The 16,583-nt window shown below is 60.3% G+C and overlaps 3 protein-coding genes across 10 annotated transcripts; 1 reads left to right on the top strand and 2 right to left on the bottom strand.

Annotated features, from left to right (window-relative positions):
- The first annotated feature begins 1,256 nt into the window (after positions 1-1,256).
- sge1_7 (Global transcription regulator sge1) lies at positions 1,257-10,657 on the top strand. 8 transcript variants are annotated; one of them, XM_062769679.1, is given in 11 exon segments: positions 1,257-1,482; positions 1,695-1,787; positions 1,805-2,021; positions 2,641-2,799; positions 3,395-3,514; positions 3,715-3,856; positions 4,096-4,133; positions 4,253-4,264; positions 7,756-8,210; positions 8,264-8,638; positions 8,687-10,657. In XM_062769679.1, the coding sequence occupies 3 exon segments, from the start codon at positions 7,959-7,961 to the stop codon at positions 9,779-9,781; spliced, it is 1,722 nt and encodes a 573-aa protein (XP_062625664.1). In that variant the 5' UTR covers positions 1,257-1,482; positions 1,695-1,787; positions 1,805-2,021; positions 2,641-2,799; positions 3,395-3,514; positions 3,715-3,856; positions 4,096-4,133; positions 4,253-4,264; positions 7,756-7,958; the 3' UTR covers positions 9,782-10,657.
- A 1,662-nt stretch (positions 10,658-12,319) lies between these two features.
- Positions 12,320-14,529, bottom strand: tyr1 (putative prephenate dehydrogenase [NADP(+)]). Its single transcript, XM_062769677.1, has 6 exons — positions 14,260-14,529; positions 13,846-14,208; positions 13,618-13,769; positions 13,023-13,525; positions 12,792-12,971; positions 12,320-12,537 (listed from the first exon to the last, which is right to left on the bottom strand). Exons 1-6 carry the CDS (start codon positions 14,461-14,463, stop codon positions 12,449-12,451), a joined length of 1,491 nt encoding a protein of 496 aa, XP_062625661.1. The 5' UTR covers positions 14,464-14,529; the 3' UTR covers positions 12,320-12,448.
- A 283-nt stretch (positions 14,530-14,812) lies between these two features.
- On the bottom strand, positions 14,813-16,546 carry mtr_2 (N amino acid transport system protein; the record flags this gene model as incomplete). The annotated part of the gene is made up of 6 exons (XM_062769676.1): positions 14,813-15,229; positions 15,282-15,524; positions 15,590-15,987; positions 16,030-16,146; positions 16,198-16,336; positions 16,379-16,546. The coding sequence occupies 6 exons, from the start codon at positions 16,544-16,546 to the stop codon at positions 14,813-14,815; spliced, it is 1,482 nt and encodes a 493-aa protein (XP_062625660.1).
- Positions 16,547-16,583: the final 37 nt, after the last annotated feature.

Genomic DNA, 16,583 nt, shown 5'->3' with positions numbered 1-16,583 from the left:
ATTCCGGCGGCATCTCTCTTGGGATATGGACAGATGCGACAGTGGAATGCGCCATGTCATGAAGCAGCGGAGCTGCGCCACGCGCCACCATTGCTCAGCTGCTGGTGGACGGAGTTGGAGCTGGGGAAGGGGGAGGCGGACGCGGGGACTGGGCCGCCACGCTTCACCGACGTCGAAGGTCAGTGCGTATGCGTGCCAGCCACGGGTGGGGAGGGTGCTGGTGCAAAGTGCACGCGCAGGGCGCTGGCTGGAACGCGCGCACCCACCTCCAATGGGATCCGGATCTGCCCCAATAAGCACAACGCCCGGGCCGTAGAGAACAAAACAAAGCTTGCTGTCAAAGTTGTTGCCACGGCACGGGGTGTCTCAAAGCATCAGCAGTAGCAGCAGCGGCGGCGGCGGCGGCCAAAGGCATGCTGGCTCTGTAAAGATCTCGCGACTTTACAAACAGCCAGCCAGCGGAGGCGTCAGGAACTGGCACGCCACTGAACATTGTGGCGCGACTCCTAGGCCGCGCCGGCGAGCGACCAGCAGATGCGCGCGATGCACGCGATGCACAGGATGCACATGCGATGGACCACCGCGGCGACACCAGGCTCTGCGCGGCCCTGCATGGAAGGAATGCAAGTTTGCGGCGAGGGAGCGCGGCGCGCGCCAAGCCGGCAAGGCAAACCGTGCCGTCTCCAGCCCTGGACATAGGAGCAGCGAGCGCGCTTCGGCGTCTGCTCTGTCCGAGGAAACGGACCCAACGGGGCTGCGGCACCGGCGACCATGGTTAATCCAATCAGCCTGACCTCGGACTTCCCGACGGCCGTGCGGCGTCTCCACCGAATGGGTGTTGATGCGAGCATGACGCTGCTAGCTACGTGATCTGCTGGCCGGATCGCCGGGGACCCATGTGCCCGCCCCACCCCGTCTCTCTGCTCCGAAGCCGCAGAACGGCCTACCACAGACAAATCCGACGAATACCCGGTCGCAGCGCCACAGGCCACTCTTGAGGGACCGTGTACGCCCCGTGGCTTGTCCGGTAGTCCATGGCGGCGCTCGCGCGGCGCAGCCTGGCGGCGCGTTGGCGCTGCGTCTATAGATCCGAGTGCGTGCCCTCGTATTTGACTGCAAGCCGTATGCTCGAGCGCCGCCCATGTCGGTGGCCTTGCCGGCACGCGGACCACGTCTGCAATCTCAGACCCTGCGAGCCAATGTCCATGGTCTGAAAGAAAGAAAGAGGGGGACGGAGAGGCAGCGAGCACAAAGAAGAGGGTGGCCCAACATTGAGTTCGACCTGGCTGCTCGACATCCTTGTTAGTGTCATATCAGTTGCTCGTCATCAGTTCCAAACCCTGCACCACCCCCGACGTCTATCCTGATCCAGGCGGTCCCCGAAGCCGCCCCCGTCCGTCCGTCCGTCCGCCCCGCCCGCCGCCGAAGCGCACGCACGGTGAACGCCGCTCACCCCTGCCGAGAGGACTCGGCGCGGCCTCGGTGAGTCACTTGTAGACGAGCGCACGGAGGTGCTCGGGTCAACGCTCCGTCGCCGGCCGCTTGTCCGAGCCGGTGATTGAGTCGCTTCCGCCCGAAAGGGTCGTGCAGAACGGTCGCAGACGTGCTGATGCCTCGCCAGCATTCTGATTTTTCGTGTCTTCTTCGATACCTTCCTCTCCACGATAGTCACAGTTTGATCAGACGGGAATCAGCATACACGACTCTGTTACCGACCCGATCGCCGACGTCGTCAAGCCCCTTTCGGTCTCCTCGCGCATCTATCATCTCCTCAAGCAGTTAGCACTGTGCGCCCCTTCAAAAGCAAACACCGCGACACTCACCGTGAGGGCGCTATCAACACCGAAGCCCCACCCGCCTTCGACGCCGTATCGATACGTTACGCCATTCCACCTGGCGACCGATTCGACCTGTATCAAGGCGACAGATTCGCAAGCCCAGCGTTCCAAACATTGAAAGAACCGACTGCTATTGCTCCTGCATCAGCTCCTCGGTGTCGTACGGCCGTGTTACACTGTGTTGTGAGTGACTTTTCTGCCTGGTGCCACGTACGAGGAACGTTGTCGAACCACCGTGGAGCCGTTGCATTGGCACATTCCCAGCCCAGGTCCAACCGCCACTGGTTCGACCAGCTGCCGCGCCGCGGACGTGCCCTGGCCGCTGCAGATGCCCACAGAGAGAGTTTAAGCGTAGCCTCCTTCCCCAAACACTCCGGTCCCAGTTCAAGAGCCTAAAGCTGCGCTGCGATCTGCGTGTTCCCGCCGCTGTGCGGCGCTCTACGCATCCTGGCGATGGCACGCACATGCGGCGCACACCGGCCCCTCGGTCCCCGCTCGCGCGCGGTCCGGACCCAAGGGCGTCCGTCGCAGAGCTCGCGCCGCCCCGCGCTGCGCTCTCGCACGCTCGCACTCTCGCACTCCTGCTCCACATGGAGCGCCCTCCAACCGAACATGTGCTTCCCTTGTCGACGGTAAACGCCACTCCTTGGCTAGTCCAGAGAGTGCGGCATTCGGCACTCTAGCGCCGCCGCCGCCATCCCCTACCTCACTGCCACTGATCCCATCTTCCTTTGGGGGAATCACTTCGGATGATCCTAGGAGTCGCTGCTGCAGACGTCATGTTCTGACATGGTGCAGGCAGGTACCCATCGACCAGTTCCGTTCCCCACTATCCTCCGGACGTGACGGTCGAAGTCTGAAGTTTGAAGCCAAACGGTCGCCGTCAACCCTGCTTCCACTGATCGCGCGCCACACCACGTTGATCCGCGCCGACTCGGCCAGACTGCAACAATCGGGCCAGGTAAGAGCAAGCATAGCACGGATCCGTGTCATACGTTCATCGACTGACCATTAATTGATACATCTACCCCTACCCAAAAGGCTGAGTGCAACACCCACCCCTGTGGTAGCGGCAACAAACTCTAAAGGTAGTCTCGTCCCCCCTCGCCCCCACGCCGACGCCGTCCTCAACGAGTGCTCTCGGCGCACCCTTCTTCCCCTCCCCAGACACGTCGTTCGTTGATCGCGCGGCAGCTAGTGGAATAGAATCGGCGGCCCCTCGTGTCACAGTGTCGACGAGTTGAGGCACGAAGCGAGCCAGTCTGCACAAACTTGTCGGTCCGCCCCAGCGTCATACACCCATTGCACCACACCTTCTCAAACGTCCCTCCCCCTGCTCTGCCGCGACTCATATCTATTCCACCGCGTTCGAAGCTTAGTCCCCTTTCTCCCCGCGGTTCCGCTCCTCTTCCAAGTATATCACTCGCGCGCGGCCCCAGAACGACACGGTTCGATTCCTATTGCGTACTCTCGGTCCGGGTCGGCACTCTTTGTATTAAAGAGCCGGTTCTGTCAACGGCATTGTACGTACACGCCGAAACCCAGTACACTCTCAGCTCCTCGTCCCCAACAGACAACAATCAGAGACGTCGTCGTGTTATCGTCACCTTCGCAGAGTGAGAACAGCCACTCTCCTCGCCACTCTCCTCGCTCGACTATCGTCATATCCTCCCAAGGTGGGTTCAGGTTCGCCGGTTGACTCGGATACACGTCGACCCCGGTCAACGCAGCCCGCTGTGTTCTTGGTACACAGGACTGCTTCTACCCGGAACCCCTGTCACTTGATCACTCCTTCCATCCTACTCTCAGCGGTGTCAATCCTGCTACCGTTGGTCTGCAACTCCGCATTCCATCCCAGCTCTTGGCACTTGTCTAGTCCCCATTGTCTCCGCTTGATTTCCTTGCCCACATCGTCAACTACTGCTCTGTGTGGCGTATCCCTCCTCTGACACCTTCAAAGCCAAGCCGCCTCTCATACGACTGCGTGGGCGATCGAACGCCCGCCTCGCGCCACACAGGTGAGCATCAAACTGTTCATCCCTTATCCGCTTCTCGCTACGTCTCCCTATTCCCCGGCGGACCGAGACTGTGATCTGCAAGTGGCTCTCTAAGCCTACATTGTCCTGCGTGCAAGGCCTTGGCAAGTTGAAGCAAACGCCGTCGCACCCCCCTCCTCCCCCCCAATCACCCTCTGTCACGTCCTCTTTGCATTGGTGGCAATGTCGGCCAAGGTCGCCCTGTGGCTCACACTCTGCAGCCTCGCCAAGACCATATACCTTCGGCTCACCCGCCTTTGTGCGTTGCCGAGCCGACTGTGAACCAGCTCATTCATCAAGGTGTGATCGTCTCAAACCATTCCACCTAGTTGTTCCATTCCTGTTCCAAGGCCCCGCATCCTGTCCTGCCTAATCCAGTTCGTCCCAACAGTGAGTCGCATCATTCGTCTTCGTCGTGCCCCTTGAGATCTGGGTCCAAACTTGGCTGTGACAGGCGTCTCATCCTTCGTCATCACATGCCTTGGTTGGTGCCGAGCGTCCGACTCCAAGGATCCATTACATCGCTTGCGATCGCATTCCCCTCATCGTGGCTCTGCCGAGCCTCTTTGTTCCTTCCCTTGGCTCCTTTTGTTGTATCCCGAGGCTTGGACCTGAGAGCCTCACCGCCCTGGGTTGCCTTCTCCCGTTTTGGACTCTTCCGCAGCCTCCGTCTGTTCCCGGGCTGGATTTCTCTATTCCAGTGAGACGTGTATCGTGTGGGTGCGCATACGCCCGTCGTGCACCAGCCAGGTCGTCCGTGGCGCTTGCCGTCCCACAAGCTACATCATCCAGGCAGCCGTCCAGTAATGCAGGCGTGCCTCGGCGTCAATATCGCTAGCAAGGTTCCGCCACCAGGAATCGATCTAGTCGAGTCCAGTTGGGCCTAGCCTGGTCAACCGCCTTTCGTTTGCCAACGGCTTGCCAACGCAACAGCCACGGCTCACCTGCCCACCGGGACTCATCCCATCCTCTTGCTCCCCCTCACCCCCCACCCAGTTGTGTGCCGGGCGGCCGCCGACATTCGTCCTCTGCATCCACGCATCTACTTTATGCTTTTGGTCGGTGACTGCCTGGGGGCTTCCTGCACTCAGGCACTTGCACTCTGGCAAACCCAAGCGTTGCGCGTGCACGCGTGAGTGCGTGTGTGCACGTCCCCAAGTGGGCGGGCTACCGCGGCGCGGCGGTTCCTTGGGTGAAGGACGAGGTCCTCCTCCCCCTCCTCCCCTCCGCCGCTGGCGGCTTCACATCGAGACAGGCACTGGTCTCCTTTTTCGTTCGTTCCTGTTGAAAATGCCCCAGCTCTTGAACCCCGCCAATTCTAGAAGTCTTATGGCCCACTGACAGCATTCGTAGCTGTGGCATTGCTACTAGCAGCAGCCCTCATCCTCCCCTGGACGCCTCGCAAGCCGTGCACGCCGTTGACTTCTCGGCCCGGCAGCACAACCCGACTCTTAAACGAATTTTATTTCCGTCGTACGCTGTTATCGTGGATTTGCCCTGCCCTCCAACTGCTTGTCACCTCACGTCACCGGCAAGCCTCCTTTCCACCCCCTCCCCTGGGCTCAAGTCTCCAGCCCTTAGCGCAAGCCTTTATTATCAGCCCACCAAATTAGGACGATAGAAGCCCGCCGTTGTTGACCTCGCAAGCCGCAACCCACTTCACTCCGCCTCTGGTGCTTTGCTTCAGTGCAAGTTAAGCACTAGTCTGCACACGACAAGACCTGCCACCTGGTGCCGCCAAAAAACATCAAGCGAAGCCTCGACTCAGACCAAGTGCCCCGGCCACAACAAACGTACGACCAAGTTTGTTGATCGATCCCCACCAGTCGGTGAGTTATCTCTTGTCTTGCGCCGTGTATCCCCTCGTCCTCGTCCTCTGCTTGTGTCGGTGTTGGTCGGAAGGTCTGCCTGCTGGTGAGAGATGATGTTCCAGGCAAGCGTGCCTGGGCTGTTGGGTTGGTGGTGGCTGTAGGGGTCCAGCTGCATAGCAGCAGGGAGTGTGATTGCCCTTCCCAGAGATCTCAGACGCAGCGACCAACAGGGCGGGGGTTATTCGGGTGTATACCCCACCGCAGAGCGTAAACCTTATCCACATGTCCTCGGCACAATGCTCTTGCCGCATGCCTTGGCCTGCTTTTCACTCCCTCCCTGAGTGCAAGGCACCACTTGCGCCTCCTTCGTCTCCCTCCCTGCCTCTGCCCCACTTCCTCCCCCCACCTCCCCCAGTCCTGTCTTATCCATACCCCCCATTTTCCCCTTGGCCGATGGTCTGTCTGCGATACCCCATGGTGTCACCGCCGCCAGTGATATTGGCCGTGCTCCCTCTGGCTCTGGCTGTTGTGTTGGCTGAGTGAAAGGGTCGGAAAACCAGGGCACTAGACGTCAAGGGCCACGGCCGCGCTCCTTCTCAGGTACAGCCAGTGGGCTGCCTTTAAGGCACTCATTTCTCGCACTTTGGTGTGAGGCGGTTTTGGTGGGGGTGGAATAAGGCAAGGGGGGGGACTTTTGTGACGGTACGCTGGAGAGGAACGAGAGCAGGGAACAACGCAAAGCCAGAGGCAGACAAGACGAGCGAGAGGGAGCCACAACGAGGGAGGGGGGTCGGGCAGCACGCGAGGGCCAGAGGATGGGGCAAACCAAAGCCTGGCCTCTGCATGCACCCATGTGCAGTGCAGGCGGCAGATGACGAAGAGCGCGAAAGCACGAACAATTGGTTGGGATAGTGGTCGTCGAGGGAAAACAGGACGTGCAGTCGACTGGCGAAGGACGAGGGTCACCGAAGCCTACGAGGATGGTACCATGCCTGGTTGCCTGCATCGGCCGGTACCAGGCAGCATACTTCCTCGCTAAAGGCCCATTTGACCTACGGCCCCCTGCTTGTCCTTGCACTCTCCTCAACTCTGTCTCTCTCAACTGCCATCGTCCCCGTCGATTGTTCGATTCCTCGCCAACTCCACTACATCTAGCCCAAAGCACATCCCAGCACCTCTTGAGCCGACTTGTGTGTCGCTCTCTCGTCTTCCCCCCTCGGCCCTGGCAACCTGCGCCACCCCTGCGGCAATTGCGTCACGTACTCCCATTAAGTCTCAAAGTCGAACCCTCCCCCTGGCTGTAAACCCCGAAGGCGCCAAATCCCAGCCCCCTGCGACTCCCATTCCCGTCCGTCCTTAGCTGCTTGCACCAGCCCAACACGGAGAACAGACAGAGAGAGAGCAACAGCAGCAGACATTAGAGGTGGCGCCGCCTAGGAGAACTGTGATCGTCAACGAGCCAACTGCTTGGTACACTTGTCGATCTTACACCCCCTCTTCCTAGTCTTTGTCTCCCTGGTCCAACCAACCTCTTTCAATCCTCTTTCTCTCCCTCCTCCTACATCTCACCTCTCACTCTACCCCCTGGGCTACCAACCCCCCTCCAGTCCGCCAAACAAACCTCCGCACCCTCGTCATCTCTCTTTCTCCGTCCCCCCACTCCCGACCGCAATCGCGCCAGCCGCACTTGCAATACCTACTTCCACACACGTCGGCCCCGCTGTTGATCTCCAATTCGCCTCGGGTGCTGGCCTCCATCCTCCTGCGCACCGGACTCGGCTTCCCCTTCATATCAAACCATCTTTTCTGTTACAACGTTCCTCGCCGCCAGCTAACACTATCGCTTGTTCCTGTCATTGCTGTGCCCCCCCCCTCACGCCCTGATACACCCCGCTCCCTCGGTCAACGCCAACGACAACACGCCTTGTAACGACACTGTCATCTGTTCGACATAACCCCCTTCACGCACACCCACATACACACCCACACGCTCCTCGTTTTTGCCGACCTCGGTACACGACATGTTTATGACCCCCCTCGTCCTTAACGACTGAATGACCACCACAACAGCCTTGACGACTCGTACTTCTTCTTCTACGACTACGACCCCCAACACGTCATCCACCATCACCGCAACGTTAGAACCCCAGTACTCGACACCGCGTCGCGAGCCCACTGCGCGATCTAGTGTCAAATACTACCTCCCCCCCAAGACCGAAACCCTTACCCCCTCTCCCCCTCGACACCTTAAAGTGGACCATCGTTCCTCAGCCATGTCTGACGACAAGGGTGAGGACATCGCTCCTCCATTCCATGGATTCATCGCCACGACATACGATGCCTTGCTGGTCTTCGAGGCTGCCCGACGTGGCATGATCCCAAGAGTCACTCGCCGACTAAACGACTCTGAGCGCAATCTCGTTCAATCGGGCTCCGTGTTTGTTTACGACGAGCAAGAGAGTGGCATCAAGCGCTGGACGGATGGCCACTCCTGGAGCCCCAGCCGCATCCTGGCAAACTTCCTTGTGCGTTCTGGGCACGAGTGGATAGTCCCGAGATGATGACTGACTGGTCTTAGGTGTATCGCGAGACGATCAAGCCTTCTGAAGGCGGAAAGGATGGCAAGGACGAAGTGAAGCGCGAGCCTATGCCCATTGCGCCCGCCGGATCTCGACCAGGAAGCTCGCATCGCCATGATGGCCGCCCCAGCACCGGAAGCTCGGGGTCAGGATCGCCTGCTGTAACTGAAGGCCGATATGCCGAGTCGTCTCGGATGGCCCTGGAGGCTGCCCAGCGCCCCTTGGTGCACGGCCAGATGCGCCCCCGCAGCGCCGCCGAGGCAGGTGGATGCGTCCTGGAGAATGGCGTCCTCATTGATCGCCACCTGGAACGCAAGCTCGTCGGCAGTTTGACCAACTCGTACCTTTTCCAACCTGGTGGTCTGGTCAAGAAGGTCCGTACTTTTTGGTCGGGAGGGAGACGGGAAGGCTAACTTGCACAGACCATGACCCTCACCGTCTCCGGTTTCCACCAGCACGTCGTGTCCTACTACACCCTCGAGGACGCCGTCGCCGGACGTCTTCGTCGCCCCTCTACGATTCCTGAGTTTGCAGCCCTTGAAATCAGCCCCGACTATCTCAACCTCGGCAGCTTCCGCTACCCTCCTTCTATTGAAATGGGACAGGACGGCGTGCCTCGCTACCATGGAGAACTCGATGACCGACTTGTTTCGCCGATGGCTCGTGGCAGCGTCCCCTACAATGCCGAGGTGTACGAGTCGTACGGCCCTCCTGGTGTGCCCATGGAGAACCCTCACCACCAGCCCCGACTCCGGTCTGTGGCCGTGCCCCCTATGGGCAGTGGCTTTGGGTCATCGGCCGCGCCTATGCCACCTTACGGCGCGCCCCCCGGTTCTTCGCAAGGCTACTTTGACCCGCAATCGATGCACTTCGCGCCCATGCCCCGCCAAAGCGGGCCCTCTCGGCCGTCATCGTCTTCGAGAAGGTACGACCCTTACGCCTCCCCCAACCCTCGCATCTCTCATACTGCGCCAACGCCAACGGCGGAGAGTGGGCACACTCGTCGGCAAAGTGTGCCGCCGCCTTCGTCATCCGAGTCTGGTGGCTACTATCTGGCAAATGAGTACAATTACCAGCCGCCTTCCACAGCGCCTGGCTCGTTCTCTTACTACTCGTCCACTGCTGCGCCGCCGCCCCCGCCTCCGCTCTCGCAGCAACCTCCCATGGCATCTCCCATCGTGTCACCAAGCTATGGAAGTGGGCCGCAGTACCAGCAATGGCATCAACCGCCTGGCCCAGCTCCTGCACTTCGTCTCCTGACAACTGTTGGCCGCGAAGACAACCCTCCCAGCTCGTCCGGTTCCATGGACAGCCAGCAGGGCTCGACGCATCACGTCGTGCAGAGCGGCGATAACTGGGGCACACCGGTGCTGCCAAACCCTCACTCGCACCCTCCCCACGGCGGCAACCATAGCCAACCCGTCTGGGACAATCACTCCCATCCTCCCCCTCTCCCTCCGTTGCCGCAGTACAACAGCGTGCAACAGGACAATGGGTGGCAGGCTAGCCTTGCCTGAGTGGTGTAAACACGCCAATCCTTTGTCTGCTTCTGGAGCTTGACCAGCACTATTGCCAGTCAGGCGGAAGCAGGGTCGACTTGTCCTAGAACCTCGATGAGCAATCACGTCCCTACACGATGACCCGCCGTTTGTCAAATACATCGGACCGAACGGCGTCATTGCTCGACTCGCTGTTCTCTGACGGTGATAGACGACGACTCTGCCTCGACCTCTACGCACCGCTGGACGGCTAGTGTAGGGACCACCGAAGGATATACACGCTGGACTCTGACTCTTTTGGGCCTCTCGGCTTGATCAACGAACATTTCACTCTCCAACAAAGACAATTACCTAGCATCGCCTAACTACTGCGGACCGACCTAGCCGATACATCCAACCTACGGTCGATAGTTCGCCCCATACGCGCGCCCCAACAACCACGGTGGCCAACCGTCACCTCATCCAGCCCCACTCCATCGCCGCTCTCTGCTTTTCGATTCGACCGAGACGCCCCAATAACGTTTCCTTTCAGACGACCACTGTTACGACCAACCCGGTCGTGGGAGGCCGCTCAAGTCCTTTGGATTTGATGATTCGCCACCCACGCTTGTGGCGCGCCACAACTGGCTTCTCTTGTTACGATCTTGTGACATGGCAGCCGGGACATAGACGCCCTTTCCCTCCCTTTGGGCTTCCCCACCCTACCCCATCTCTCTCGCGCTTCGCCCTTCTCGTCCCCTGCCACCTGTCTCTCCTCCGTTGGTATGCGGAGCTCGTTGAAACACTGCTCTGGTGCCCACTTGTGTGCACACCAGTCGGCGGGACTTAGACTAGGAAGGTGGCGAGTCGGGAGTAACGTTTGTATCACGAGTGGCTGTGATGAGATTACGTGCATAATGACGGGTATCTTCAGGTCGGTCAGGTCCAACCGCCAGGTTGTAATAGTTGCCTGGATTGAGCGTGCCTTGTCGGAGATGAAAGGAGGTGGTGCTGGCGATGGCAGCGGCAGCGAGGGGGGACGGGTATGGTGAGTGGTGATCGTGCTCGGCACCAACGACGGCAAGAGCGGGGGGCAAGCGTCATACAGGGGGGCATGTTTGCGACCTTGTCACTCACTGCCTCTGCAATTGAGCGGCAAGAATACCCGACGACGACTACAGGCAAGAAAATGAAACGCTACACCTCACCCCCTCGCTCCCCCTCCCCGCTCCCTGGGGAGATGTGCGGACAAGGCACACTGTGCTGATCACTCGGCACAGATTGCTGGGCCACAAGCAGCAGCTTAATCGATGTGATCTCGTGACGACAGAGCTCGTCCAGCCAAAGACAGAGTTGGGCGGGAACGCCCGCTCACTCGGCTCCCCCTCCTCCCTCCTCACCTCAGACTTCTGACTCCGCTCGTCCTCTCCTCTCCGCAGGTAGCTGCAACTCCACCGGATAAATGGGTACCAGGCTGGTGGCCCACAGCTGACTGGATTGCTCCGGGACTTGCTAACAAAGCTAGTCCCAGGCCCAGGCACGCGGGAAAACGAGGCACATATCAAGGGGGAGACGAAGAGGTCGAGGCGGGGGGGAGGGGTGGGGTGGTACGTTGGATGGGATCGATTCAGTCCTCAATCAGCCCACGGAGGGGGCGCCACCGGCGTCATTGTCGACTCGCGAATGCCGCTCCTGAGTGCACTGTGCGATTCCCGCAAGTGCACCGGTGCCGCTTTTGTTTAGCTATGTAGGCTGGAAGCAAGCGGCGGACTGAGGCGGTGTGGGTGTGGCGCGCTGCTTGTCTGCTTCGTGCCCCGTGCCGTGCCTGACGTTTTGGCAGCAGCGGCACGAAGGCAGCGGGCCACAATTTGGGCGGCCGACTGGTAGCCGCTGCCGAATTGGCCGGAGGGGTGATTGAATGTTGCGCGCGGGGTGGGGGCAACGGAGGCAACCGGCCACGGAGGTGCCGACGCACTGCGAAGAAAGCGGAGTGTGCCCTAGAGGAGACGGCGGAGACGGAGCCCTATCTGCGTACTACCGCCTTGATTCGTGCTGCGGCACAAGTCTGGCAGAGGGCCTTTCTGCGGGCCTAGTTAGGGCAGCACCTCTGAAGAGACTAGTTAGGGCAGCACCTCTGAAGAGACGTGCTCTTACCAAGTGTGCGTGCCGTGGAGGGCCCGGGACAAGAACACCACCCCCATCCTTGTGCGACATGCCAGCAGGAGCAGCATCCGAGGAGGGAGTCAGGGCCATGGGAACTGTGTTGGGGCCTGTCATTGGACACAAGGGGTTTGAGCTTATGGTTTGAGATAGCATTCGGCGACAAGCACCAAACTTTGAAGTTTGGCACTCGCTGGCGCCTGGTGCCACTTGACCGTGGTTGTCACCGGCCAGACCAGCCATCGCAAACCGGGCGGGGCGGGAGGGCCAACGCAGCCCAGGGTGTGTCTGCTGGCGACGCGCAGCCAAGAGCACCGCCCGGGATCTAGGTGTACTCCGAGCGAGGAGCGACGCCGCCTGCAGTCAGTGAGATGGCGTCGTATAGCCACTGATGAAAACGAGGGCCACTCAAGCTCAACGCCGTGCATAGTCTATGTCACATTGAGGCAGCACCGTTGTCAAGGCCAGGTGAACCGATCTGGCGCTGTTAACTAGCTGCTCGGGCCTGAGAGACGAGGTTCTGGTAAGTTGCACCCGGAACAGAGCTTAGTTGGAACGCTGTTGCGCTTCTTGAATGGTTTTGATCATCTTGGTGCCCATCTTGCTTGCACCCTCGAATCGTGGAGCGAAAAAGCCTGCCAATTGTCAGTGTCCGACCGAGAACGTGGCGTGTCTTGTGGGGCAGCGGTGCCAACAGTGTGCGACGCGGTCGCCGTCACCCGTTGGCCGTGTGAATGCGGGCCGCGGGCGTGCCGAGTGACGTGCACGACCACGACGGTGCGCCGTTCATCGCAACTGCTGCGGTCGCGTGCCCCTTTGTGCCCCGTGCCAGCTACCCCCGTTCCTTGGCACATTCACTCGTACTACTCGGACGCGTTTGTCCACTCACTCGCAGTGTCGAGGAATCGCCTCTCATAGAGATCAAAGTTGCCAAAGCTGACGCACTCGCCCCATCCGCGGGCAGCAATTGTAAACTCGAGATCGTCGGCACGGAAAACACGGTCCGCCAGGCCCGCGTCGATTGCTGCTGCGAGCCTCTCGCGCGATCGGAACAAATACTCCGCAACACCTGCAGGATATTAGAGATTGCCACGCAGCGGGGAAGGATAATAAAGCTCACCGATCCAGAGCATGAACACTGGGGTTCCGGCGACTTCAAGGTGCTCGAAGGGGTGAATGTTGAGCGCGGCCCAGCAGTCCACCATTGCCAAAAGACTCAAGTGCGAGTTGGGCTGATCGTCGCGCTTCTTGTCGTACTCGCCCAAAGAGAACTGATCGAGAATGTCCTCGCTCAACAGGATTGGTCGTCGTCCGCCGTCCTCGTCATGAACTGCGTCCTCATTCGGCCCCCAGCCGAAGACGGCCTCTCGCGCTGCCCACACACGGCGTGCAAGCTCATCACGGTGCCCACCCAACATGAGCTTCATTAACTCGGTCGTGCTCCGGGCGTACTGCTGGATCTGACGCTGAGCAGCCGGGTTCAAAATGGCGAGTCCGGCGTACACATGCCACTTGGCAGCGTAGATTCGCAGAGTAATGTTGACCTTGACAACTTCAATGCCGGACACCCACTTGGTCTCTTCCCAAGGGTAGCTGCTGCCGTTCTTCCAGGCCATGCCCATACTGTCGCCATCAGCACGGTCCAAGCGACGGATAGCAAGGACTGCGCTCGACCAGCGCGAGCTCGGCGTTGGTCCCACTCCGAGCCCACCTACCTCAAGAAAGCAGCATGCGTGACGGCCTGCGTGTTGGCAGTCACCTCGTCATGCTCCTCGTAGCTCAGGTAGACATAGCGACTCTTAAATGACCTGAAGATGTCCTCGACCATAGTGACCTTCTCCTGTGGGCCACGGTGGTGGATAATGATCTAGGAGGGAGCATGAGCCAAGCCTCTCTCGTGTCGGGGCGCGAGCCGTGCGGCGTCGATCGTCCGGACGACTCACCAAAGGCTGCCCCTCGGTCGTGACGCTAGGCCCATGCAGCGAGTGCACCGACACAACATCGACGTCGGCAGGGAGGTACTTGTCGAACGCCTCCTTCTCTGGGGCCTTGACGCTGGTCTGGCCGGCGACCGTTGCGCCGATCTTGGTGCTGGGGCCGTATTGCCGGACGACGGCACCGATCGCAGCCGCCTCGACCGAGTAGACGATGAAGTCGGCGAGACGGGAGACGGCGTGACCGTCCTGAAGGACCTCGATGCCGCTGCCCCCGAACTCGGTGGATAGGTTCTCAAACAGCTCGGGCTTGTCGCACACGACGACGCGGTGTCCGCCTGCGCTGAGCTTGGTCGCGTAGAGTCGGCCCATCTAGCGCCCGGCGTCAGCTGCCTGCGGAACTCCTAGTCCAAGTCGACTCACGTCACCCATGCCGATGATGCCGATGACGGGCTTGCCGGCGACGGCCGAGGTTGAGGCAGTCGTGCTCATGGCGAAGGCACGGACGAGAGAGGGGTGAAGTGGAGGAGCAGGGATGGGTCGCGGAGCTTGAAAGCGAGGCAGCGGTCTAGTTTGGTGTAGTCTCCTGGTGCTCAATTGTGCTGCTCGTATCAGGCGCTGTAGCATAAGCCAGCTTTGAGGATGCCAAGTCGATGTTTGTCGCGCGAGTTGCTGTTGTCGACTCGGTTGATCGCGTCGTCGTCGAGGATTCAGACTCGGATTTCGACTTGGGACGGCTTCCGGCTCGGCAGACCGATTTGGGAAAATCAAGTCACGTGACACTGACTTTGGAATCACTTCATAATCTGCATACCACACTAGCTTTTAACCTTGTTCTTGTTCACTTTTCTCACTACAACGACGACATCTTGGACAACAACGACGACGGGCCGCGGGGTGACTAGGACGACTGCTAACTTGATGGATCCTCGGGTCACGGGGCTGCCCCCGATAACGTACTCATTCAACTGCCACACTAGCTGCCACCCGAGTTGTCCTTGCAGCTCCACGGACCGCCAGACGCGCTGGACTTGATCAAATCGATGACGGCCCCGTACGTCCCGGCAACGGTGATGAACAAGCCGGTGAACGTAATAAAAATGTTGAGGGCGAGCAGGGCCCAGAGCTTGAGCGTGCGCTGCTCGGGCTTGACGGGACGCCAATTGTCGTGCCACCACATGGCGCCGTAGGGGACGATCGCGACGGCCGGGTTGACGAGGGCACCGAAGAGCCCGACAAACGAGCCAAAATCGGGGATTGCTGATGCGATGATGTACCCCAAAAATGCTGATGAGAAGACACAAGCCGACCACACAATCCAGTGGGTCTTGGTCGAATGGGTCAAGTGGTGCGAGCCGGAGAGGACGCGGACGAAGATGTGCTTGCCCCCAAGCTGGTCAAGGTGAGCGCGTGACACAACTGACACAACCACGACGATGACTCACATGGACAAAGATGGTAAGCGTTGCGCCGAGGGCAGGGATGGCCAGGCCATAGCACACCTTCTTCATCAAGGGGCCGGCTGAGCCGAGAGCCGGGGACGAGATGTACTGTCCACAGAAAGCGCAGACGACGCCGCCGAGGACGAGATAAAGGACGGTGGTGATACTGATGGACGCGATCAGGACGCGCGTGTATGCTCGAGGATCACGCATCTCGGAGACTACGTTGAAGCTTGGGTCGGTGAGCTCGTCCGTGCAGAGGGGGGGCTGTCTCGGCGTAACCGACGGCCGACAAACACGAGTGTACTCACTACGCTGGCGAAGATCCGAATGCGAATGACACCTGCACGATGTGAGGGGCCATGCACAGACCGTACACTTACAGAACTGATGGCCCACATCGCCTCTCCGAAGTTAGGGTGGCCCACGACACGGATATCACGGTCCCACGCCGCCGGGGGGCGGGGCGCATCAGCCGGGCGGGGCTGAACACCGACGCTGATAGTGAGGGTGAGCAACGCGGAGATTAGGAAGACGAGGCCGACCCATCCGATCCACGAGACGCGCGACAGGGTAGGGATGAAGCCCAGCGCGAGGCCGGCGACGGCGATGACGCCGATCCACACGGCGGTACAGGCTGCGTGGGACGAGACGGCGTTGAGCGCTGCCGAGAGGGACACGAGCGAGCCCGATACGGCGACGAGGCAGTCTGCACGGTACGGTCAGCTCTGGCCGCCGGAGGTGCACCCACAGAGCCAGAAGAAGAGGTACCATGCCTCCTTGGCCCAGCGCCCGCCAAAGACATACGCCGCGTCGGCGATACCGTACACCTCGGGGTGTTTGAGCTTGACGCTGCCGATCATAGTGGCTGCGTCTGTGTTTGTCAGCGTGGCGAGGCTGCGTTCCTGGCCCCACTCACACCCGACGATGGAGCCCATGAAGATGATCAAGATGACGCCGGGCACGATACCGATGACGTGGAACACGAGCGGGATGGAGAGCACCCCGAGGCCGATGTTCGCCTTGGTGATAAGCGCGAACGCGCCAAAGCTCGTGACCTGGCGTGTGTCAGCGACGCTGCGGAGAGCCTCCTTACGTACAGAGCGGTACGACTGCGTGCTCTCGTCGAGCGCGCCAAAGACTGCGTCGACGGCGTCGGTCGTGTCCTCGACAACGCGCTGCCCCTTGGGCATGTACAGCTCGACGACGTCGCCGTCCTCCTTGACCTCTGTGACGATGATGCTGCCGTCTTGCTTGGAGTCCGACATGTTGAATGCGGGGGCGTGAGGGCAATGCCTGCTGAGA

This window comes from Vanrija pseudolonga, chromosome 2 (assembly GCF_020906515.1).
Source record: "Vanrija pseudolonga chromosome 2, complete sequence".
Lineage (NCBI taxonomy): Eukaryota > Fungi > Basidiomycota > Tremellomycetes > Trichosporonales > Trichosporonaceae > Vanrija > Vanrija pseudolonga.
The sequence above is the reverse complement of the archived record's forward strand: the minus strand, read 5'-3'. Positions and strand labels throughout refer to the sequence as shown.